Here is a 22,775-nt window from a genome sequence, read left to right on the forward strand (position 1 = left end):
CTATGCCGAGCCCCAGGCTGGGGAAATGGCTGCATCTTCCCAAGACTGAAGACACACGTCTGCATAAAGACAGCACATGGCTGGACACACTGGCCACCAAGCAGACACACCCGCCAAGGGGGGGCACGGGCAGGCACTCTCCACAGGGAGTAGTGTGCAGCAGTGAACAGGGAACACGGCCTGGTTCCCACTCGCTGGGCAGGAAAAGGCTGGGGACAGTTCCAACGCCCAGTTCCTGGGCAGCACCTGTGACCACAGAGAAGGGCGGAGCTGAACCTAGCCCACAGACAGCTGGGGCCCCCGCACTGCTGAGCTCTGCTTCCCATGAGGGGTGATGCGCTGTGAGGTCACCTGGGACTGGGGTGACGGCCCTGCCCTGCCACCTCCTCAGTGCTCATGTGGGAAGGGCCAGAGTAGTGTTCAGATGTCCCAGGTCCCTTGTCACCGTGGGGTGGTGGATCTCGATCCCCATGGTGTTGGCCTCACATCCCACCCTCACCCCGTCCATGTGCAGAACTGCAGGCCCTGGGTTCCCCTGAGGCCCAGGACCCCACTGGCATTCACCCCCACCTGAGCGGCTTCCTGGGGACCTGGGGCAGGCGCCTCCCCTATAGACAGGGCCCCCAGACCTTGCAGGGGAGTGCGCGGCCTGCCCTGCACCCCGTGTTCTAAACACTGGTCCCTGCTGGGTACCAGCCACGAGACGGGACGCAGGGAGGGGGTGCCTTTCAGACTCTCCGTGCCCTCCACGTGACCCCACCAACCGGGCGCCGGAGTGGCTGTCACTGTGAACACATCTCTGCACCTTTTCCCGCAGGGTTTTAATGGCTCCACAAGGAAGTTTAAACCACCTAGGTAACTGGCATCGAATTTTCTGTCGTACAACGTTGTCTTAAAGCCCATGAAGCTCTGATGAGAGGGAAGGAGGACCTGGCACGGATTGTATAAGGTTTTACCTCCACAGATGGAGCACTTTCAGTGCCCTGGCTGGAGTTCCCTGATTTACAAATAGGAAAGCTTGGCCCAGAGAGGGCAGGTGAGTTGCCTGATGCCACACAACATGCAGGGATGGAGCTGGCATTAGCCCTGAACGGGCACAGAGGAGCAAGGAAATTCCTGAATCGATGCAGGCCTCGGCCATGGGGTGTGGCAAGGTTGTGGGGTCTCTCCCTGTCAACAGACCTGTGCCCCAAGGGAGCCAGAGCCCCAGTGGATCAAACAGCAGAAGGGAGTGTCCCAGCTGCAGGACGGCCAGGCTTCTGTGGACCTCTCATAGATGTAGGGGACAGTCCTCCTCCAGCACAGTGAGCCTGATTCCTGGCACCCGTCCTTCAGTGCCTCAGTTTCCCCTTCTGTGGGGGATGTGGATGCTCAATGATATCCTCCCATAGTCACGAGCCGTCTCTGTCCCCCAAATCCTCTGCATGCTGCAGGCCTGGTGCCCAGGACTGCGGGCTTGATGGACATAGAGTCTGGCAGTGTGGTCAGTAGGGGGGGACTCAGTGTCCCTGCAACCATGAGCCACAGAGAGGGCAAGGGCACCCCTGAGCCTGCGTGGGGACAGGAACCTGACATCCAGATCTGCAAGGCTGCGTTCAGCTGGAGAGCCCTGGAGGGTGGCGCTGGGGACAGGGCGAGGACAGAGGCAGAGCAGAGGTGGAGACCCAGCCTGGCCATAGAACGTGGTCTCCAGCTTGTCACCCGCTCTCTCGGCCAGCACTTGCCTCCTGCCCTGTGGCCCAAAGACACAGGTGAAAATAGAGGGGTGGACCATAATGCACCCCAGCTTTGGAAGCCCCAGTCTCCCTGAGTATCTGTGGATTTGGTCCCATGGTCCCCACCCATGTGTGAAAACCTTCCACAAGTCAGGCCTGGTATCTGACGGGAACACAGTGAGAGTTTGTTGAATGACTGAGGGAGTGTAGACAGGATGCCTGCTGAAAAGGCCAGAAGGGTCCGCCCCAGCTTGCAGAGGGAAAAGGTAGCTGAGGGAGCCCCAAGCTCTTCCAGGTAGCGGCCTGGCCAAAGCCACATAACCAGAGAGCAGCGTACTGCAACGCATTAGTAGTAGTGGGGCTCCTGAAGGCCCAGGATGGGGTCCAGCAGAAGGTCTGTCAGTTCCTTGCTGATGAAGCAAGAGTGCCTGGCCATGTCTTTTGTCCCTTCTCTGTGTGGCCTCCAGGTTGCCTCCTGCTATCCATGTTCCGCTTTCCTTCAGTAACTGTCATGACTCATGCATTGTGTCAACTCAAGGAGTTTAGAAGTTTAACTAAGAGACTCAGCTGGAAGCCAGAGTCCTTTGTAAACATGTTCGACCTGTGCAAGAGGAGGTCACAGAGGTGGTGTGAGTGCTGCCCCCACCCTGAGGTAGGGGAGGCTGCTTACAACATGAGGGAAAAGAAGGAGGCTTCTTCTCCCCTCCTCACCTGTTTTTGCTCTGGCTGCTGTTGCTGGCTGCTGCCTTGAACTGTGGCCCCAGTGCCACGGCACCCTGCCTTGGAGCCAGCTGATTATAGACTGAAACCTCCACAAACAGTGAGCTAAATAAACCTTCATTTCCTTTATTTTGGATATCAGGTATTTTTTTCCAGCAATGAGAGAAAAGTAACCAAGACAGGTACCAGGAGTGGGGTCACTGCTGTGACTCTACCTGACCATATGGTTCACAAGCCTTTGGGAATGGCTTGTGGGAAGAGTTCAGAAAAGTTCTGAGATGTCACCTGAAAAAGTATTACTGGGACACCTTAGGCTATTCTGTGTGGGAGATTCTGGTCAGACCTCGGAGGGCTAGAAGCCTGATGGAAATCCTCCTGGTAAAGACCAGGCGTGGGAGGCTTCTGCTGGACAGGACTGCACTGGTTGCTGGACTCCAGATGATATGTGTGACAGCTTGGCAAACAGTTTGTCTGCATTTTGCTCATTCCAGAGACTGCCTGAGACTGAGATTAAGGGCAGCAGAATAATTAATCTGGCAGAAGAAATTTCAAGGCAGTTGAATGTTAGGGCTGTGTGTGACATGGCTATTGTTGGTGGCTTTTAGCCAGATTTATGTTGCAAATCAAGAGCAAAAAACCCAGCCGGACAATTTAAAACACTGTGAATTCAGCCAGAAAGAAAGCTCTAATAAAGCTGTGGATTGCAAGATAGAGCTGAGGAAATCTTGATTGTTGAGGAGGAACAGGAGAATAGAAAAGATGGCCTGAGGATATCACAAAATGCAGCATCTTGAGCTTTTGAAGCCTCAAAACTGCAAAAGTGAAAGATTTTGCTTTGAAGTAAATGCCACAGAGTGCCACGTTCCAGAATGGCAGCAGATTAGAAACTTTGTTCCTCAGAATTGGATTCAGAGTGCTCAGGGATCTAGGCACTCAACCTCTACAGCAAAAAGAGGGGAAAGCCTGGCTACTGCTCAGGCTGGCCACAGATCTGTGTCATCCAAGGGGTGCTGGTTTTAGGGGCACACAGAGCACAAGAGTTCTGGGGTTGAAAAGGTTTCTATCCCAATTTCAGAAGGACTGGGAGGCCAAGCAGTGTACCTCTGAAAGGGAAGCATGTGAAGCTGTGAGTATGGGGATCCCCGCAGTTTGAAAAAGCCAGGAGCACAGATTGTCTAAGGAAACTTGCAAGGAGGGGGCAAAGCCAGCCCAAGAGAGAAGCCGAGGTAGCAACAACCACCACCAGTGCCGCAGGGGTGGAGTCACCTGTCTTTTGGGGCTCACTACCAGATTGCTTCAGATGCTGAGCATGGAACTCTAGACTTAGTGTTTGCCCTGCTGGGGTTTGGACTTGCTTTTGTCTCAGTCCTTTGTATCCTCCTGTTTGTACCCTCTGGAATGGTGATGTTTATCTTGTGCCATTGAATGTTCGAAGTGTTTGACTTTGTTTTCATTTGTACAGGGGCTTGCAGCGAGGGTTGGCCTTCATCTGGGGGAAGACTTGGGTCTTGGACTTTGCAGCATGCTGAAGCTGCCGGGGCTGTGGCAAGTCTTGCAGATGGACTAAATGCCTTTTGTATGAAGGGATGCGCGTGAGTCGTTGTGGACCAGAGGTGGAAGGAATGCTGTGGTTCTAATGTATATAATGTGGGTAGACTTCATACTGGTTCTTAAGGGTTGCTAAACCTGTGTTATAATGTTCAAGTTGTGAAAACACACAAATAAGCATGTCTGGTATCTAGAAACAAGTTTCAAGAAATGTGTCCAGTTGCAGGCTGGGGATTTAGCTCAGTGGCATAGGCACCTGCCTGGCAAATGTGAGGTCATGACTTTGATCCCTAGTACCAGAAAAAAAAATGTGTCTGGTTGCCAAATTGACAAGGGGTGGCTTGTGCTGGTTGATACATTGTGTCAACTTGAGAAGGTTTGAAATTTAAGAGAATGGTCAGAGAGCCAGGATCCTTACTTTGTTAAGATCCTCAGCCTGTGCAAGACAATGAAGCACAGAGAGGTGTGAATGCCCCCCCAGAGGGCGGGAGGGGGAGCCTGCATACAACATAAGGGAGAAGAGGTCCCCTCTTTGCCCTGGCTGCTGCCTTGAAGCGTTGCCCCTGTGCCATGCCACCCTGCTTTCAGCAGGCTGATTATGGACTGAAACCTTCACAAACTAAATGAACCTCTCATTCCTTCATTTTGGATGTGGGTATTTTGTCCCAGCAATGAGAAAAAAGTAACCAAGACAATAACAAAGTTCTTTAAAGACAAGAGTAGTCAAAGACATGAAAGCAGAAGTCCGTAATAGGGGCTCTGGGCCATCTCTAAAAGCCTGAAGGCCCAGCTTTGCTCTTGTCCTTTCCTTATTCCTGAATAGACTAGGAATGTGAGGGTTGGTGCTTCAGCAGCTATTTTGTGACCTGGAAGACAGAACCCACTCCCTGAGCTCGGTGGAAAGAAAGGCCTGTTGGAGAGGCCGCCTGTGTACCGGCTGTGACAAGATGGCTTACAGGAGTTTCTCTCATGGAATGAGCTAAACTGGGGACAGCCGGAAAATGAGTGGCTCTGCTCTGCCCCCTCTTACCTGTGGCTCTGGTGCTCCCAGTAGCAGCAGATGCAGCCTGGTCTGGACAGCTGGACACAGCATTTCCCAAGGCCACTTAGGTGGAGGCCTGTGTCCTGGCAGCGCCTAAAGGAGCTGGCCCGAGTGCCCCTGAGCCTAGGAGGACCTGGTGAGGGTAGATGAAAATTATATAGACTCAAAAAAAAAAAAAAGTTATATAGACTCGGGCTCTTCCAAGAGCGCACTTCTGATTCCCACCTCCAGGGGCGCTGCTGGGCCGGCGGGGCCGCCCTGGCCCCTCCTGTCCCGTCCCCGCCCCGCCCGACCTCGGACACGCGAGGACGCAGCACTGGCACTGTCCCAGCCTGAGATCCTGGGGACCCCGCCCCGCCCGAGCGCCCTGTCCATCTAGTCAGTCGCAAGCGGAGCTGCTGCCGCGGGGTGGCTAAGCCCGGCGCCCACCAGGCGGGCAGCCCGACCCCAGGGAGCCGCGTGACGCGCCTGGCCGGCCCAGTGCCCCAGGCAGGCCGGGCGCCGCTGGCTCCAACGCTGCGGGCGCGCTTTCCAGCCTCTGGGGGAGCCCTGGTGACCCCCGCCGGTGTGGAGCCGCTCGCTGGGCAGCGGGGACTCCCGAAGGAGAGGGGCGGTTCACCTGGAACCGCGCTGTGCAGCCTTGCCGTGGGCATCAGCCAGCTGCCCGGGCTCCAGCCCAAGCCTGGACTCCGCTCTCCACATCAGGGAAGAAGTGCTTTCTTCTCTGGGTTCCTCCCTTTCCTTCCTCCTCCTCTCACCTTGACCTACACTCGCAGTCCTTTTTAAAATTATTATCATTTTTGTTTTTTATTTGGAAACGGTGTCGCCAAGCCACTGAGCCGCAGAGGACCTGGCAGGTGACCCTGTCCAGGAGGCGGGGGTCCCCTGCAGGCTGCTCCCAGGCTCTCTGGAGAAGGGCGCTTTCACACAGGCCAGGGAGCCTGAATGCCCCTCTCCCCACCCTCTGCAAAGCACCAACGCTTCCCAGAGTTCCCCTGGAAGCTTGTGCGCCTAAACCTCCCAGGCACCTAAATGCAAATGTTTCTTCCTTTCAAAACCAAAAGAGGAGCCCGCTGGGGGCCACAGCATCAGTGGCACCATAAGTCTGGGCAACTTAGTGACAGGGTGAGCGCTTGGTCTTGGAATAGAACGTAAGATGGATGCAACGCAGCCAGGGCTCAGTCCTGAGTACCAGAAGGTGAGGAAGATGCCACACGAGGGAGAAAGAGTCTGGTGATTACCAGCACTCGTGGACTCCGCCCAGGCCTGCACTGCCCTCCTACGGGAAGCTCACCCCACTTTTAGGGGAGCAGGAAACACCCGCTGTGTGTCCCAGTTTTGCTTTGCATCACGGTCAGGCACGGCCCACCTTAAAAATGCATGAGTGACGGTTCCTCCCCGCGTGCCTGCAGCTCCCAGGTGCCCACAGCAGTGCGTCCCTGTCTCAGAGCCAGTAGTGGCCCCCACGACCTCCCCAGCACCTGCGAGGTTGGGCAGCCTGGCAGAAGGGACGGGAGGAGACCACCTGGCCGGGACTCCCGGGGCTGGCAGGTCCCTTAGGACCCCAGGCTCCTGGGAAGGGAGGAGGTGGGAGGCAGGGACCAGCTTGTGAAGGGATCTGCAGCGGTTCAAGGACTGAGTCAGGCAGTTGGGGGGACGTGGTCTAAGTTGTACAAGATAGGTGCCCACCCCCCAGCGTCCAGCCCCTCAGCACCCACCCGGGTGCATCACCCTTGGGCACCGCCTACTCTCCCAGAGCCGCCCAGGGCTAAAAGGTCCGGGGCCTGCGTGGCCTGTTGGAAGGAGGCCTCCTGCCGGGCAGCCTTTAAGGAAAAGAGGTGGAATCAGCCGCCTCACTGTCGGGGTAATGCCCCCGGATGAGTGGTGGGGTACAGTTCGCAGAGCTCCTACCTGGCCTGGGGGAAATGGATTTCCAGAGATTTCAGAGTGGCAGTCAACCAGGGAGCCTGGCTGGCAGATGCCACATGCAGAGGGAGCCCTGGAGGCCCCCAGAAAGGTGCCACAGGTGGGGTGGGGCAGAGCAGGAGAATGGGGGAAGGAGAGGGAGTAAAGGAGGGGAGGGGAGGGGAGAGGGAGTAGGAGAGGAGGGGAGAAGCCAGTCCAGGCCCTAGAGTCCACTGTCTCCCAGCTCCCTCAGCACTGTGACATGAGCACCTGTCCAGTTGGGGACACTGAGCTCAGGGGAAGAGACAGCTGAGGTCCTGCTAGTGGAGCATGGGCTCCTGCAGGCCCTGAAGACATCAGACCCTGGAGAGAGAGTCCCTGGGGGCATGTCTTCAAAAACTGCATTTCTAATAGGTCCCTTGCCTTTCTCTCCTCCTGGGGTACAAAGCTCTGCCCATAGGGGCGCTCTGTCCTCCTAAGCTGGACCCAACCCCTCTCTGGCTGAGGGTCAGAGAGGAGGGCAGTGGCTTCGATGCTTTCCTGGGGCCACGCTGGGCCTGTCTGAAGAAGGGCCCAGATGAGCCCCTGGCTGGCCCAGGTCCCTGTTGGGGTACTGGGGGGACTCCCCCATCTCAGCTGGGTCACCTGGGACTGCGAGGAGCCTCAGGGAACTCTGTAGAGGGTGCTCTGTAGACAGCGCGTTAGGGGAGCCACCAGTTCCCACCGAAACGGGCAGGGGTCATGGGAACCCGCCCCGGTGTGAGGGCTGCAGCCCAGGCTCTGTAAGGCTAGGGTCCCGGAGCGAGCACCCTCCCGCTCTGTGAACTTCCGAAGGGACTTGAGAGGAGGTCGTGCCCCGCAGTCCACGCTGTTCCCCCTGCCCCAGCCAGGTCTCCATAAGGACTAGACCAAACCCTGTGTGCGACCAGGACACAGCAACGGCACGGGAAGGCGGACCTCAGCGCCTCCGAGCCCCAGGCCCGCGCTCATCACCCGCAGCGGCAGCGGGCACGGGGTTCCAGGCCGCTGCGTCCTGACCGGCCGGAACAGGTAAGAGGGAGGAGCGCCGGGGACACTGCGTGTTCCTGGGAGTCCTGCGGCTGACCTGGCCTTCCTCGGAGCCCTGGGCGCCGGGACGCAGGGAGGACCGGCGGGGTGCAGAGGCGCCCGTGCGTGGTCTGGGCACCCCGGGCCCCCCAGAGCAGGCCCAGTCTGCGCGTCTGAACGCCGCGCCCCGCTCTTCCCGCAGGAGTGGAGGAAAAGGGCCCGCGGGGTCCAGGCCTCAGCGTTGGGGGTAGGCCTCCCGCAGAAGGCCAGCCAGGAGCAGCCTGGACGTCCACCTGCCGGCCCGAGCCCGGCTCCTCCGCGCTCGGATCGGTGCGGCCTTCTCGGTGCTTGGGCCCGGCGCACGGTGCCGCCCGCCCCCAGGTCCGGTTTAGGGGCTCAGGTCTTGGACGGTGCCGCGGGGGCGCCCGGGGGCGCGGCGCCGGGCTGGGGCGAGCGAAGGCGGGTCGGGAGGGGGCTGGGGAGAAGCGGGACGCGAGGCTGCGCCAGACTCGGAGACGCCGCAGACGCCAGGTGAGCGGGCGGGCGCGGGCCGGGGCGCCGGCGGGGCCGGGCGGGGCCGGAAGGACGGGGGCGGGGGCGGCACCCCGGCCGCGCGCGCGAGGGTCCCTGGAGCCAGCCGGCGGTCAGCGGGGGCGGAGGAGGGGTCGCCGGCGTCCGCGAGTCCTGCGCCCGGAGCCGCTGGCGCCGCTGCCACGCTTCGCCGCGCCCAGCCCGACCGTCGCGCCCCTGTGCGGACAGGGTCGGGAGCCTCGGCGCCCACTCCCGCGGCCCGGGGCCTAGTCGCCGGGGCCCGAGGGGCCCGGCCCGGCCCGGCCTCCCAGGGACACCGCGGGGCCAGCGGAGAGCCGCGGTCGGCGGGGCGGCGGGACCGCGCGGGAAGCCCGGAGTCCGGAGGAGGCAGCGAGCGAGCGGACCCGAAGGCAGAAGACGGCGGCTGCACCGAGTGAGCGGAGCCGCGGGGCCGGGTGGACGCCCCGCCGCGGCCGAGGTCCTGCGGTCAGCAGCTCCTGCCCGCTGCCCTTCCCGCGGGTCGGCGAGGCTGGGCCGCGGTTCTGCTTGGGCCCAAGGACGCGGCCGGCGCGCTCCCTGCCAGGCCGCAGGCCTTCCGGGCGGGGTGTCCCCGCGGAGCCCTCCTCCATGCCCTGCGGGGCCCCGCACCCAGCCCCGCCCCGCCCGCGCAGGCCTTGCGGACCCCAGGACGCCTCCAAGAAGCGCCCCAAAGCGCACAGGGCCTGCGCCGAATCTGCGGCCGCGGTAGGGGCCGGCCCGCGATCCCTCAGCCCCTTACCCGCGGAGGACGTGGGTGCTGCTCGCTGGGAACCCGGCCGCGGGAGGCCTGGAGGCCCCCGAAAGCTTCATGGAAAAGAGGAAGGTTGGAGACTAAATCGTTCCACAGACACCAAATTAATGGGCTTTAACAGGCACAGTCCGGCTCAGAAGAAAGAAGGCCGAGTATAAACTGGACCCACGCAAGCCCGGTTCGGGAGAAATCAACCTGGAACAAAGCAGTCCCCCTACTCCTGGGTAGAGAATCTGCCCTGATGCTTCTGCTCATCGCTAAGACAGTTTATGATGCGAGTTCTCAAGTATAAAACAAAAGGACTGTAAGAAAACCCCGTGTGTCCACCCCTGCTGGACAGCCAACTCCCCAGCAATTTCGTTGACTTCCACATCCCTCCCTTTATTTAACAAATTGATGTTTTTGTTGCCATTCCTTAAAGCAAACGCGGGTGTCACAGCCTCTCATCGGTAAATGCATAAAGGCATCTTTAACTTTTTAAAATAACCATCTGGCTGCGAATCCCAGCTCCCGGTAAATCATAGTCTGCTCTAACACTTAAAGGCATTGGCCGTCGGTGACCCGTGTGTTTGTTTGGCCTTTCCTGCGATGCCCAGGTCATCATTACTTTTGTACAGGATGTGGGGAGGGGCCAAAAATACCAAAATTGAGACCAACAGCTATGAAGGGCGAGGGTGCTCGCGCCTCCTCCCCAAGGGTGGAGGGTGAGCCCCACACCCCTACACTGGTCTCTGCTGAAGTCGTAATGCTCAGCAGAGAGGACAGCCCCCAACCCACCTGCCAAGGCGGCATCCCCTCCTTTTCCTTGGGGTCACCTTGGGGACCTGTAGGGCCAGGAAACCTCCTGCCTCAGGTGAAGCTAGGACTCCACTTCCCAGCAGCCTCCAGGTAGGGAAGGATGTCAGGACTCCCTCAAGAGGACCTTTCAGGAGCAGCTTCACAGGTGTGGAGAACAGGACTGGTCTCTCTGGGCACCTGGTCTCTCTGGGTACCCAGAATCCTCTGGGCACCTGGTCTCTCCGGGCACCCAGAATCCCTGCTCCCTCTGAACCTCAGTTTACCTTTTCAGTAAGTTGCTAGCTGAGGCCAGAAGGGGATAGAGGGTGCCTGGGAGAGGCCACCTGACCCAAGTGAAGAGAGGGAGAAGCCCCAGGGCCTCAGGGCCTACCTGGTCGGCACCCAGCTGAGCTGCTTGCTGGGGGGCTGGGGCCAAGGTCCTGGGAAGCCCTTTCCCAGTCCAGACCACCACCACCCCTGCAGTGCCGGGGCTTTGGGGTGCACAGGTTGCCTCTTTGAAGGAGAGTCACTGCACCTTCCTGAGCAGCAGAGGCCCCAGCTGCTTGGGGTATGAAGGCCAGGCTGGCAAAGCTCCGTGTCCAGCAGTCACTCTCACTCTCGGTGACAGTGGGTGAGGCAGGAGTGAGTGGGCCTATGGCTATGGCATGGCCAGCACAAGGAAGGCAGGCCAGGGTGACCTGGGAAGGGGCGACCAGAGTCCCCTTCCTGGGTGCCCTAGGTGCAGGTCTAGCTCTGGGGCCCAGCTCTGAGGGGCCTTATTTCTCACTCCGCTAAGTCTGGCTAGGGTGGGTTCCCTGAGATATCTGTGGGGTGCTATGTGTCTGAGGGACCCTGTTGGTCTCAGACCTAGCAGGCCAAGCTGCAGCCCTCAGTCCTCCTGGTAAGCTGCAATGGGGAAACTGAGGCTCAGAGGAGGGAGGGTGCTTGCCAGCAAGGGTCCCTTTGCCAGCAAAGGGTCCACACAGTGATCCCCTGCTTGGGTGTGCAAAGCCCATCTGCCCCAACTGGGCTCAATGACTCGACTGCACAGCCAGAGCCCGGAGAGCTCGGGGCGGTTGTTAAGGAACCTCACTTAGGGCACGGATGATGGAGGGACCTGGAGGGGCGAGGGAGGGCTGCACGTGAGGTGGAGACAGATTGAAGCCATCCATCTCCGCCAGCTCCAAGGAACCAGAGCTCCCGAGGTGCACCGCAATCGATGGTGCAGGACTGGGGGGCTCCTCGAGGCCAGCGCCCCTTGGGGCTTCACGGTCCGCACCCGCGCCATCCTTAGCTCAAGTCTGAGCTGCCCCTGGTGCTGGCCCCAGAACAGAGTGCCTGGGACTGACTGCAGAGCAGGGCGAGGCTCCCCCAGCAAGCATAGTTGGGGATCCACTCGCTAGGGCATATCTGCGCCTCTGCTTCTCTGCCTCCCCAGCCCTCTCCACTCTGCCTGAGCCCCAAGGCCTGGAAATTGCTCTCTAGCCCAATCTCACTGACCCTCACTCAGCCCAGTCTTCACACCTGCCTGCCTGCTGAGGACCTGCCTGATGCAGTGGATGAACCTCGCTGTCTCCCCTGCTCTGAGCCATCGCACCCCTGGCCCTCAAGTACCTTTCAGTGGTCCTTGAGTCCAGCCTCCCGGGAACTCTGGTTGGGCCCATTCCGTGGTTACCTCAAGACCTTGAGACCCCACCGGCACCAGCTGGAGACAGTGTTGCTGGGGGCCATGACCCTTTATCCTGGGTTTTCATTATTCTGTTCTGGGAAGGCTGAACAGAGAGCCTCCAGGGCCGGGAGCCCAGAGGCCTCTGCAGCTGGAAGAGCACTGCCCTGCTGTGCAGGCCCATGTGCCAGAGGGCCAGAGGAGAGACCCAGTGCCCTGCTGAGCCGGGGTCCTGCACTGGGCTCCAAGGCCTCCGCCACAGCCACATGGTGGTCACCGGTGCCCATGCCTGTTTGGGGTTGGATGAGACCAGTGGCATTGCCGAGGCCTAGAAAGGTGGGGGAGAAGATGGGGAGCTGGGAGGGTCACCCCACTGCTCTGTGACTGCTACCTGGGGATGACTAGAAAATATGTTCATTTTATTGGAGCGGCTCACGGTCCTTCCCAGAAAAAATCAGCAAAAATGAAAACGAAAACAGGTTTGAGGAGCCCAGGCAGGGGAGCCCTGCTGATCCACGGCAGAGGCAGGGTAGAGATGCAACTGCTGGCGAAGGATCTGTCCCTCCACAGAAGCCTCTCCCAAGGCCATCACCTCTACCACAGCCCCACACTGCATCAGCTGCCCAAGGGTCCCAGACACCCTGGGAGTTGACTGCACCTCCACTTCAGGTGGGGTGGGGCACGCACAGATGGGTGACCCCCAGGGCCCCATGGTGCCTGCTCTAGGCATCTGGTGCCCACAGCATGGCACGGTGATGCCAAAGGAGAAGGTTTTCAGAGGTTTCATTCTGCGCCCACTAAAGGGAACCTTGCAGACCCTGAAGGACCTACCCCAGACTCACAAGCACAACACTGTCCCCCACCCACAGAGGATGGGACCTTCCCATCTTCACCCCAAAGCAGGCAATCAGATAGAGGGATCCAGGCCTCAGGAACAGCTTTAGCATGGAAAGTTCGAGGGCAGTGGCTAGGGCAGGAGCCAGCACTCCCTGAACTGCCACATGGTGACCTTGCCTGGGGCTGCCCTCCAAGCTCCAAGCTCAAGCCCCGAGCTCCAAGCTCCGCAGTGAGATCTGGTGGTCACGCCTGCCTGTGGCTTTTGGTTCTAGCAGAGCTGTGGGTCCAGTCCAGGAGTTGTGGGGTGGCCCTTTGTCTCTGCTTCCCTCCCCCACCCCTGTGACTGCCACAGAGTTGAAGTCCTGTCCATTGGCAGAGCAGGGGTCAGGGAGCATGGACCCCACCACCCCAGGATTCTATCCCCTCTGCCCACCAGCACAGCAGCCCCAGCTCCCAGGCTCCCATCGTAGGATCCTGCAACCCGCACGCAGCAGCCACAGCGCCTGAGTCACACAGCAGCCAAACTGTCCACAAAACGTCCCTTTTTATTCCATACGCAAATAAGCATATTCATCTCAAAAAACAAAGTCTTCACCAGAGAACTGGAGGCCACAGCCCAGAACAGAAGCCACAGTCCTGCCGCCTGTCCCCACCTTCAGGATGGAAGATCCGGGTCCAGCGCTGAGGTCCCCCTCCACCACCGCGGTAGGGAGGGCGTGGGTCACAGCCCACCCAGTGACCTGCCATCCTCTAGGTCCTGCCATAGTTCCAGGAAAGGGGCATTTTGTGCCGGAGTCAGTCTGAGAGTGGGGCAGTCACCTGGAGCCCGCAGCGACCTGTGTGAAGTTTCCTTTGCTGTGGGGCCCAAAGCTGCTCCTGTGCTGTGTGCCTGGCTCCAGGTCTGTGCAAGGTCCATTTTCCCTGCGAGGGGGCCGGCCTCGTAGCTGGTGGGGAGCTGCAGTCCCGCCGCCCAGTACATTCTGGAGAGCTCCCTAAGGCTAAGCGAGTCCTCCTCTATGATCCTAGGAGGCCCCGGGAGCCATCCCCGCTGTGCGTCCGCGGGGTCTGCAAAGACCGGGAGAGGCACGCGCGGCTCACACCAGGCCTGGCATCTGCGCCCGCAGGAAGGGCACGGAGGCAGCGGCAGGGAAGGCGGCCAGCGGGTAGGCCAGCGCCCCAGAGAAGCCGAGCAGCGGCGGGGGTGGTGCGGGCGCGGGAGTTGCCAGCGGGAACGGTAGCGCGGCGGGCGGCGCGGGCGGCGCGGCCGGGGGGCTCTCGTGGTAGAGCACTGGCACTCGGACCAGACGCTGCGCGCCCGGCGGGGACAGGCTGGCCGCCTCCAGCTCGGCTGCCAGCTGCCGCTTCCACTTGTTGCGGCGGTTCTGGAACCAGATCTTCACCTGGGTCTCCGTGAGCTGCAGCGAGGCCGCGAGCCCGGCGCGCTCGGCGCTACTCAGGTAGCGCTTCAGGTCGAAGGTGGACTCTAGCTGGAAGACCTGGCTGCGGGAGAAGACGGTGCGCGTCTTCTTCTTGCGGCCTCCGCCTCGCGCCTCCCCTGCCACGGCCGCAGGGGCTTCCGCCAGCTCCACCGCGTCCTCCCCACAGGACGCCGGGCCCCGCGCTGCCAGCTCCACCACCTCCCGGGGCACTGCGCCTGGCCCAGGGCCCCGCGGCCAGGCGCCCTCCGCGCGCCCCATTTCCTCGCCGGTCTCCGGTGAGTCCCGGTCACTAGCTGCAGGGAGAGAGGAGCATAACGGTTGGTTCCCAGGGCTAGTCCCCAGACGTGGTCCCCAAAGCTAGCCAGCTGTCCCATGGGAACTAGGATTGTGCAGCTGGGCATCAGCAGCCAGCCCCAACCTGGAGTGGAGAAAGGGGAAAGGGAGGCCAGAACGTACCCCAAGACCACAGAGCTGCTGCAAATGATCCTTGGTGACACCCCCATGCACCAAAATGCACCCCCACAGCCAGAGGAAGGAGAGGAAGACAGAAACACAAACACAAAAAGCAGGCCAGCCGGGGGCCACCGCGCAGCTGCATGCTGGACCCTTGGAAAACTGCATAAAGCATGTGAAACCCAGGGACAGGAGCAGAGAGACACCTCTGAGGAATCCCATACTGGGAAACAAACCAGGAGCTGCCCCTCCCACCCACCGGCACCCAGCCTGCGCCCAGCCAGCAGTGACCCCTCCGAAATGCAACTATCAACCTGCAAGAGCTCCAGGTGGGGTGCCCCGATACACAGCCACCACACCCAGCCCCAACACCCATCCTGGCCGTCCGTCCACCTTGCAGGTTTGAGGCCAGAGGCCTCAAGGGAGATGAGGGGATGCAGAATGCCTGCTCCAGGACCTCCCAAAGGGAGCAGGGGGTCCCCAGGGTAGTATAAGGAGTGAAGCTGGTTGAAGAGGGCTGCCCTTCCCTGGCATATCCGCAAGACTGTACCAGCCTTGGAGCAAAGGCCTCGCTGCCAGCTGCGGTCCGTGGGGTCCAGCTAGCCCTGGAAGGCCAAGGGGGTCAGGTGGGCAGGGGTGTGACCTGGTGTCTGAGAGCACACTCAGTCTGGGCCTGTGTCTCTGGAGGCTGCAGAGCTCTTCCACCCCAGTCCTGTCTCTGTGCAAAGCCTGTGCCCTTCTGGTACCCACGAGATGTTCAGCAGTGGGCCGGTGTGTACACCTCGTTGGATCTGGAGAGTCCTGCTCCTACCCCCACCCCAAAACCCCCACTCCTAGAGGCCCATGCACTGTGGGGCACGGAGCTGCTTGCTGGCTCCAGGGGGGAAGCTGGGACCCTAACCCGCATTGTACGAAAAAAGAAGCTGTCACTTGAGGGGCTGCTGGCTAGGGTGCTGGTGGGGACCAGCCCAGGGGCAAGAGGAGAACAAATGTCACCAGTGAGAGCAGTTTCCCGGTCGCCCCCACAGGGGCACTAATTGGAATCCCCAGATTTCACTGCTGCTCCACTTCACCTAATGGGGTAGAGCTAGCTCTTCACCGTAGGCGGGAGCTGTGGGTCCTTCAGCCTGGGGGTCGCTCCCATCCCAGGAAGGGGGTGTCCAACAGGTGAGAGGGGTCATAAGCCACCTGCTCCTGTGCACACACTGGGTCCTGCACACCAAGAGGGATTCCAGAGCTAGGGCTGGATAACGGGGCTCAGCTGGCCTCCCAGTGTGTGTGTGTTTTGGGGAGCAAAGTGGGAGGTGAGTGCAGCAGCCCAGCTTTCCTGGTCCTCCTCCTGGGGTGTTCCAGAAGGACAGATTCACAAGGAAAGCCCAGATCCTGAGGAGAGGGAGGGGACTGGGGCCGATGCCCAGGCCGGAGGGACTCCTTGTCAGCCCAGATGCCCCCATCCCCGCCTGTAAGCCCTCAGCGGGGAACAAAGGCTGGGGAGGGGGAGGGGCGGGAAACGGAAAGAGAGGCTTGGACAAGGACTTCCCAGGAGGACCCCATTGCCTGGCAAGGCCCAAGGGCCTGGGAGAACCCAGAGTGAAGTTCGGGGCCCTGTCCCAAGCTCCAAGCCCCAGGCAAGCACAAAGGAACCAGAATTCCAGGGCCCGAACCCCAGCGCTGTTGCCAAGGGCCCCTGTGAGACCCTGCCTCAGCGCCCCCTTAGGGCCGTGTGGGTGACTCCCCAGCCTCCCCTCTGCTAGCCCCCCTCTCCCTTCTTCCACCGTCCCGATTTGGGGCTTTGTTTGTTTTTGCATTTCACTGTCCCCACCTCGACACAGAGCTCTCTCGCCGTCCTCCTTCCATTTTCTTTCCCCGCTCTCTCTCGCTCTCCCCGCTTAGAAGCCCGCAGCCCCGGCCCCCCTGCCCCCCAGAGCTGCAGGTCGGCTCCCTTTCCCGAAGAGTGGGTCCCCAAACCTGCCCGACAGGAGGGCCCTCTGCACTCCAAGGAAGGATGGCCTGGAGGCCGGAGCGAGGAGCCCAGCCCCGGTGTCTGCGCGGTACGGGACACCCGGTGCCGCCTGCCTCCCCACTTCGCCGCCCCCTCTCGCGCCCCAACTCACTGTCAGGGCTGAGGCCGCCCGTGTAGCCGCCGTGCGCCCGTGGGTGCCAGCGCGTCGCGGCCCCACAGCCGAGCGCGAAGGGCGGCCCGGGCCCGGGGGGCGGCCGGGGACCGAGGCCCAGCGCGCCGGGCCCCAGCAGCGCCCGCGCCCGCGCCCTCGCCTCCCCACCGGGCCCCGGGCCCGCGCGCAGCTGGCGCCGCCGCTGCAGCTTTCGCCGCCGCGCGGGCTGGGCGTCGTCCTGCTCGGGGTCGTCGTCCTCCTCCTCCTGGTCCTCGCGGCCGCCATCGCCGTGGGCGGCGCGCCCCGCGCCCTTGGCCTCGGCCGCCAGCAGGTTCTCGATGAGGAAGGAGGAGGCTCGGGCCGGCGTGGCGCGCCCGGGCTCTGTGAGCTCGTCTGGCATCGCGGTCGCGGGCCCGGGGGACTCTGCCGCGCTCCCGGGGGTCCTGGTCCCCGCGGTGAACGGTGGCGCGAGGCTCCCCAGCGCGCGCGTGGCCGGCCCTGGACCCCGGTCGGGCCCGGGGGCGAAGGGGCCTGCGCGGTGGGCCGGGCGGAGTGGGCGCGCGCCGCAGCCGCTCGGGCCGCCGCCTCTCTCGCCTTTCACGTCGCGCTCCGGTCGCCACCCGGGCCCGGCTCGCGGGGCGGGGAAGGGCGGGGCAGGGGGCGGGGCGCGAGGGGCGGGCAGAGGTGCCCCGAGCGCTGCCACGGCCGGACTCACCCAGGACGCTGCGCGCACTGTGGCACGGCCGAGCGGGCGGCCAGGGCGCGGGGGGGGGGCGCCGGGTCCCACCGTGTCTGATGCCTTCGCGCGTCCGCGCCACTCTCTCTGGGGGCGGGCGGCATGCGGGTGGCTGCCCATTGGCTGTGGGCTCCCAGGAGGCTCGGGCTAGCCAATTGCCATCCGCAAGAGCTAGAATTTCCCCGCTGTGGCCAGTGTGGGCTTGAGTGTGAGCGAGTGTGCTTATGTATGCGCGCGTGGCATGTGCTTGTGTGCATATACTGTGTGTACGCGCGCGTGTGCATATGTTCTTACGTGCGCAGTGGAGAGTGCGACGTGAAGATACCTGGGTTTCTAAAAACAACAAAATATCTGGGCCACAATCCTATCATTTTGTAAACTAATCCTGCGTATAATTTAAAAACGAAAATTTTGTCAAAATAGGGCCACGGAAAGGAGACACGTTTTAATATTTACACTTAGCGAAAAAGCTTTCGATGGCCCCTTCCTGGACAGAACTCGCTCCCCGCGATCTCAGAGAACAACTTAGATCATACAATGTCCTGCCGCCCGCGAGGTCTTGCGTCTTGCCGAGTGGAACAGATCTCACTGCCCGGAGCCCCAAGGCCGGCCTCCCCTAGGCGGAAGGGGTCAGAGCTGCCACCCAGCCACTGCTCAAGGGCGGAGGTCTTGAGAGAAGGCACCGCGTTTTTACTACCTCTCACCCAGCAACAAAGTGGGGACCCCATCCAAGGTGACCCAGGCAGTCTGCGTGTGGCGCTCCAGAGTGGCCTCGATGAGGAGCCCCGGGTCGCAAGAAGCATCTCAAGTGTTGCTGAAGAGAACCGTGCCAGCCTCTGGCCCCAAGGGTGCTGCCCGATATCTGGGGAGAGGGTGCAGTCCTCGTCTTCCACTTTGATTAATAAAGCCCCCTTCCCAGCCCCCCATTTCCCAGAGGAGAAAATAACACAGGCACAAGGGCTCATCAGATGGTTCCAGATGTAAGTGCCACCACGGAGGCCTGGGATTCCGGGGTCCAGACTCACCCAATCGGACCCCAGTGTGCACCCGCAGCAGGGCAACCGGACCTCAGAGCAGAACGTCGCGAGAAGGGCACAGCCCTGGCACTTGGAGTCCTCGGCTGCAAGTCAAAGTTGGGTGCTGGCTGGGTATCCTGTGAGCCTAGTGGCTGCTGGATCTGGCACTGGAAGTCAACTTTCCTGGACCAAGGGCTCAGGACCAGGCACTCAGTAGGTCTTCCTCCCCAGGAGGGGCCAGATGAGGCAGGAACAGGGGTGCCTTGGTCCTTTAGCCTGGAGGTGACCAAGAGGCAAAGTCGCCATCTGGAAAAGGTGAGGTCAGCCCAAAGCTCAGAGAGGCAGAGGTGCCTTGGGCCTGAGGGGCTGGGCCAGGAAGCGGGAAGAAATGGGCACCCAGAGCCGGGCAAACCCTGGGCAGAGATCATCAAATGGAGGGTTCATTCAACAGATGGGTACACTGAGGAAAAAGAGCAGTCTGGATAAAAAGACCACAGCTGAGGGGAGGAGCTGATTTGATTTTCACAGCCCTCGGGTTTGTACCACTGTGCCCGCGCCTCTGTGCACCTCCCCTCCTTCAGCCGGGCCCCTTCTGGGTCCGCTGTCTTCCTGTCCAGTCGGCCTCAGCGGACTTCCTTGAGCCTGGGCTCTCACTCTTTGCACTCTGGAGTCACATAGCCTTGGACCAGGCGCCTGGAGTCTGGATTCCTCTCACCGCAGGTGAGGGCACTTTCCAGATGGAGGAGAGGGGGAGAGCATCCCTGGGGAGCTTGCGCTCTCAGGTTCCCACTGCTTCTGGGGGGCTCCTGGATGGGTCGGGCTGCAGTAGCCTGGGAGCATGCGTCTGGCCCTAGAGTGCACCCTCGAGGTGGGGGTTCAGGGTCAACTTGCTGCATCCTGACTGTGGGCCTGGGCGGCCGAAGTGGGTGGCTTCCATCTGGCAATGGTGGCCCTGGGTCCTGTGCGCACAGAGCAGGTGTGGCCAGGGTGCAGCTGGTTGTTGCTTAGGGCCAGTGAGCCAGCAGGACTGGTGCTCCCCCACGGCCCTGCCCTGCGCCCTGTGCTGATTCTGGGTCTTGAACTGGAACCTGGGTCGTGTCTGAGGAGGTAGAATCAGGGGTTACTGCCCCTGCATCCGTCCATCCATAACCATCAGGACGCATTTCTGGAGCTCAAGGGGCCAGGAGGCAAGGTCCCTGTGAGTCCTGGGCAGGATCTTGGGCTTCTGAGACCCAGGCCCATCTGTAAAAGCAGAGTTTCACACATTGCAGCCTTCACTCCACCTCCCGCCTCTGTGGGGACCTGGAAGACGCCCCATCTTTCTTTCTTTCTTTCTTTCTTTTTTTTTTTTTTTGTCTTTTTCCTTTTTTTAATCGGTACCAGGGATCGAACTCATGACTGCCTGCTTGCAAGGCAGACGCTTATGCTTATGCCGCTGAGCTAAATCCCCAGCCCCAATCCCCAATCCCCGTCTTTCTTTACAGGCGGTGCCCACCAAGCCTCCAGGTCTCCATCGCTTCTGTCCCTGTGCCTCTGCGCTGTGCGGTGGGACCACGTAGACGCTCAGCTCCAGCAGACCCTGCTGGAAACCCAGCATCCTCTTGGAGACAGTGCTCTGCCTTCTGCAGGGACCATGCCTTTGTCACCAGTACCTTCATGTGCCCTGTGCCTGCTGTAGGGGCCTAGAGCCCAGAAGTCCCATAAATCTGAGCATCAGGGTGAGTGGGAACAACTCCAGGAGCACAGAGCATGGTGACTCAGGCAGCCGCTGGCTGTGTTGTAATAAACGTCCCCTTACCAGTCCCATGTGCCTCATTTTCTGAAGCACGGTGGCCCTCGGTGGCCTGAGAGGAATAGCTCGGACTCTCTTCTTACCCAAATCTTTTTTTTTTTTTTTTGTCTTTTTCCTTTTTATCGGTACCGGGGATCGAACTCACGACTGCCTGCTTCCAAGGCAGGCGCTTATGCCGCTGAGCTAAACCTCCAGCCCCTCCAAATCTTGATAAGCTTAAATCCTTCACATAAAATAGTCGGCCTGTGGTGTGCACACAGCCTCTTGTGCACTGGGATGCCTTGTGCCTAATATAACGTAAATGTCCTATAAACAGTCAGTATACTATTTTTTGTTTGTTCAAAGTATGGGGGATTGAACCCACTGAGCAATGTTACCAAGCCTTTTATTTTGAGACAGGGTCTCACTAAGTTGCTAAACTGCCCAGTCTGGCCATGAACTTGTGATCCTCCTGTCTCAGCCTTCAAGTGATGGGATTACAAGCAGCCATGCCGCCTGGCTTCTTCTATTGTATTCAGGGAACAATGACAAGAGAAAACTCTGTGTGTGTTCAATAGATGTGATTCTTCTTTGGAATCAAATCAAAGCTCACGTGTGTGTGTGTGTGTGTGTGTGTGTGTGTGTGTGTGTGGTTTTGGTCTGTGATTGGCTGAGTCAGGCAGGGAGTGTGCAGGTGAAGGGGGTCATGGTGTCCACTCCGGAAGCGCACCAATGCTTTTTCCTCAGCAAGGGGTGGAGTCCAGGGCCTTCCAGGAGCCAGCCACGTATTCCTCTGAGCCACAGCCCGGCAGTTCTTCCTAACCTCTATACTCAGCACTCATGTCACTGTGCATCATCATAGCCTTCACCAGACATCAGGAGTGAGCAGCCATGCGTCCGTAGGTCACAGGGGTTTGTCCTCTGTCCACGCAGTCTGGCTCCAGTGGAAGGCTAGGGCCTCAGGAGCCAGCCAGGCTCCTCTGAAGCACCCTGGCTTGTTTCTCTGGCCATGCTGGCTGTCAGTGGGGGATGTCCCAGGTGGGCCCCTCAACATGGGTTTCCAAAAAAAGTGGGAGCAGAGGTGGGGTCCATCCATTACCCAAGGCCTCAGTGCCTGGAGCAGGTGCAGCCTCCCCAGGTTTGGGGGGGGGCCCTTTGTCTGATGTCCAGGGGAGAGGCTCTGTGTGGCCACAGCAGGAGACAGGCCCCAATAGGGCAGGTAGTCAGGTCGCTCAGCTTCCACCTCTGCTTTGCCAGTGATAGTGGAAGAGCAGACAGAACTCAGGCCGCCCACCCGCGTTCTTCAGGGTCCCAGCGGCTGCCAAATCAAGGCTGGAGACACTAAGACCTTCGGACCCTCGAGGCTACTAGGTCGACAAGGAAGCCTGGCCCTGTGAGCAAAGTTTCTCTGCTTGCCAGTCACCGAGGAGCAGGGCCGCCAGGCTCCAGGCAGAGCTGAGGGGGTAGCCAGAAGGTCAGGTTCAGGGAAGAGAGAGCGGCAGGTGGGTCCCTTGCAAGCTAAGCAAAGAACAGTTTCTTAATTTGCAAAGCAACTGGAAGCCGCTGAAGGTTACTGAGGCCGGGAAGCTGAAGTACTGGGAGAAGGAAGTCATCTGAAGGCAAAATAGCAGATGTGAGGCAGATGAGATGCCAGGAAGGGGCCAGCTGCTGGGCCGAAGGGACCAGCACTGAGGTGAGTGGGGGCGCCACATGGGACACCTGGTGGCTCTGCACCCCTCCCCCAGGAGCTCGGTGCCTCTAGGTCTCCTCTCCAGAGTTCATCCTCCCCAAGTTGCTACAACGTCGTTCCCCTACAGTCCCTAGCAGCCAGAAGTGTCATCAGGATGTGAACTCGGGCCCCTGGGGCTCGGCTGGGCTCCAGTTGCTCCGCCCCCCCCCCCCAGCACTGGCCGCTGGCCGCCAGCTTGGCTCTACCCGCTATGAAGTTCAGGGCTGCGGAGTGGAGAAGGCAGTGCGGACAGGTGCTTGGCAAACACTGAAAGCGCTTGCTTTGAAGAAAACCAAAGGCCTGAACAGTGTTGAGGCTGCGCTTTGTGGGTCCAGCTTCTCTCCTTGGGGAAGCTTCCTTTAAACCTACAGAGCGGGACACTTCTTCCCGAGTGGGGGCACTCAGTTCAATCCCGTGGGGGCGGAGGCAGAAAGAGAGGGGAGGAGCTGGGGTGGAGGAGGGAAAGGAAGAGGAGGGGCGGCCGAGGAGGGGATGGGGAGAGGGGAGGGCGCTGGAGAGGAAGGGGAGAGTGGAGTGGGGGAGGGAAGGCTCCTGGAAGTAGGGGAGAAGAAGGTGGAGCCAGGCTTGGGGCTGCTGGGTTGTGCAGCCCAGGAGGCTCTGCTCTCTAGGAGACCCTGGCTCCAACCAGCAGGGGCAGCCTGGTCACCCCAGGAGGGATCTGTGCTGTTCCCCTGACCCTGTGAGCACAGGCCTTGCTGGGTCTCCCCCAACTCCGAGCAACCCCCAGCCCCAGCAGACCACCCAGGAAAGGTCGTCAGCACCTGCTCAGAGGCCACATCTGTGCCAGGGCAGAGACCTGGCTGGGCTGCTCTGTTGAGAGGGGTGCTAGCCAGGTTCCCCCTCCCCAGGCTTGGGGCTCTGTCCTTCTCTGTCCTCACCACCTCTGTCCTCCCCAAGCATTTCACGGGGAGCCAAGCT

At 60.6% G+C, this 22,775-nt stretch overlaps 2 protein-coding genes across 2 annotated transcripts; one reads left to right on the plus strand and one right to left on the minus strand.

Annotated features, from left to right (window-relative positions):
* Positions 1-1,516: 1,516 nt before the first annotated feature.
* LOC134471467 (collagen alpha-1(I) chain-like) lies at positions 1,517-9,858 on the plus strand. Its single transcript, XM_063230355.1, has 5 exons — positions 1,517-1,616; positions 5,405-5,590; positions 7,832-7,980; positions 8,180-8,358; positions 8,737-9,858. Exons 1-5 carry the CDS (start codon positions 1,517-1,519, stop codon positions 9,254-9,256), a joined length of 1,134 nt encoding a protein of 377 aa, XP_063086425.1. The 3' UTR covers positions 9,257-9,858.
* Positions 9,859-13,103: 3,245 nt separating this feature from the next.
* Hmx1 (H6 family homeobox 1) lies at positions 13,104-17,219 on the minus strand. The gene is made up of 2 exons (XM_063230261.1): positions 16,585-17,219; positions 13,104-14,310 (listed from the first exon to the last, which is right to left on the minus strand). Exons 1-2 carry the CDS (start codon positions 16,982-16,984, stop codon positions 13,673-13,675), a joined length of 1,038 nt encoding a protein of 345 aa, XP_063086331.1. The 5' UTR covers positions 16,985-17,219; the 3' UTR covers positions 13,104-13,672.
* Positions 17,220-22,775: the final 5,556 nt, after the last annotated feature.

Source organism: Cavia porcellus, unplaced genomic scaffold (genome assembly GCF_034190915.1).
Source record: "Cavia porcellus strain 051 isolate PalLab524CR breed Dunkin Hartley unplaced genomic scaffold, mCavPor4.1 scaffold_18, whole genome shotgun sequence".
NCBI classification, from domain to species: Eukaryota; Metazoa; Chordata; class Mammalia; order Rodentia; family Caviidae; genus Cavia; species Cavia porcellus.

What these genes read in the sequence shown, in the direction of transcription:
- LOC134471467 (XM_063230355.1), top strand. Translation starts at nt 1,517, where the DNA reads ATGAGCCACAGAGAGGGCAAGGGCACCCCTGAGCCTGCGTGGGGACAG. An exon ending in AGCCCTGGTGACCCCCGCCG is followed by an intron (nt 5,591 to 7,831) that starts GTGTGGAGCCGC and finishes GGTCTCCATAAG; the next exon opens with GACTAGACCAAACCCTGTGT. An exon ending in GTCCTGACCGGCCGGAACAG is followed by an intron (nt 7,981 to 8,179) that starts GTAAGAGGGAGG and finishes CTCTTCCCGCAG; the next exon opens with GAGTGGAGGAAAAGGGCCCG.
- Hmx1 (XM_063230261.1), bottom strand. Translation starts at nt 16,984, where the DNA reads ATGCCAGACGAGCTCACAGAGCCCGGGCGCGCCACGCCGGCCCGAGCC. An exon ending in GGGCGGCCTCAGCCCTGACA is followed by an intron (nt 14,311 to 16,584) that starts GTGAGTTGGGGC and finishes CTCTCCCTGCAG; the next exon opens with CTAGTGACCGGGACTCACCG.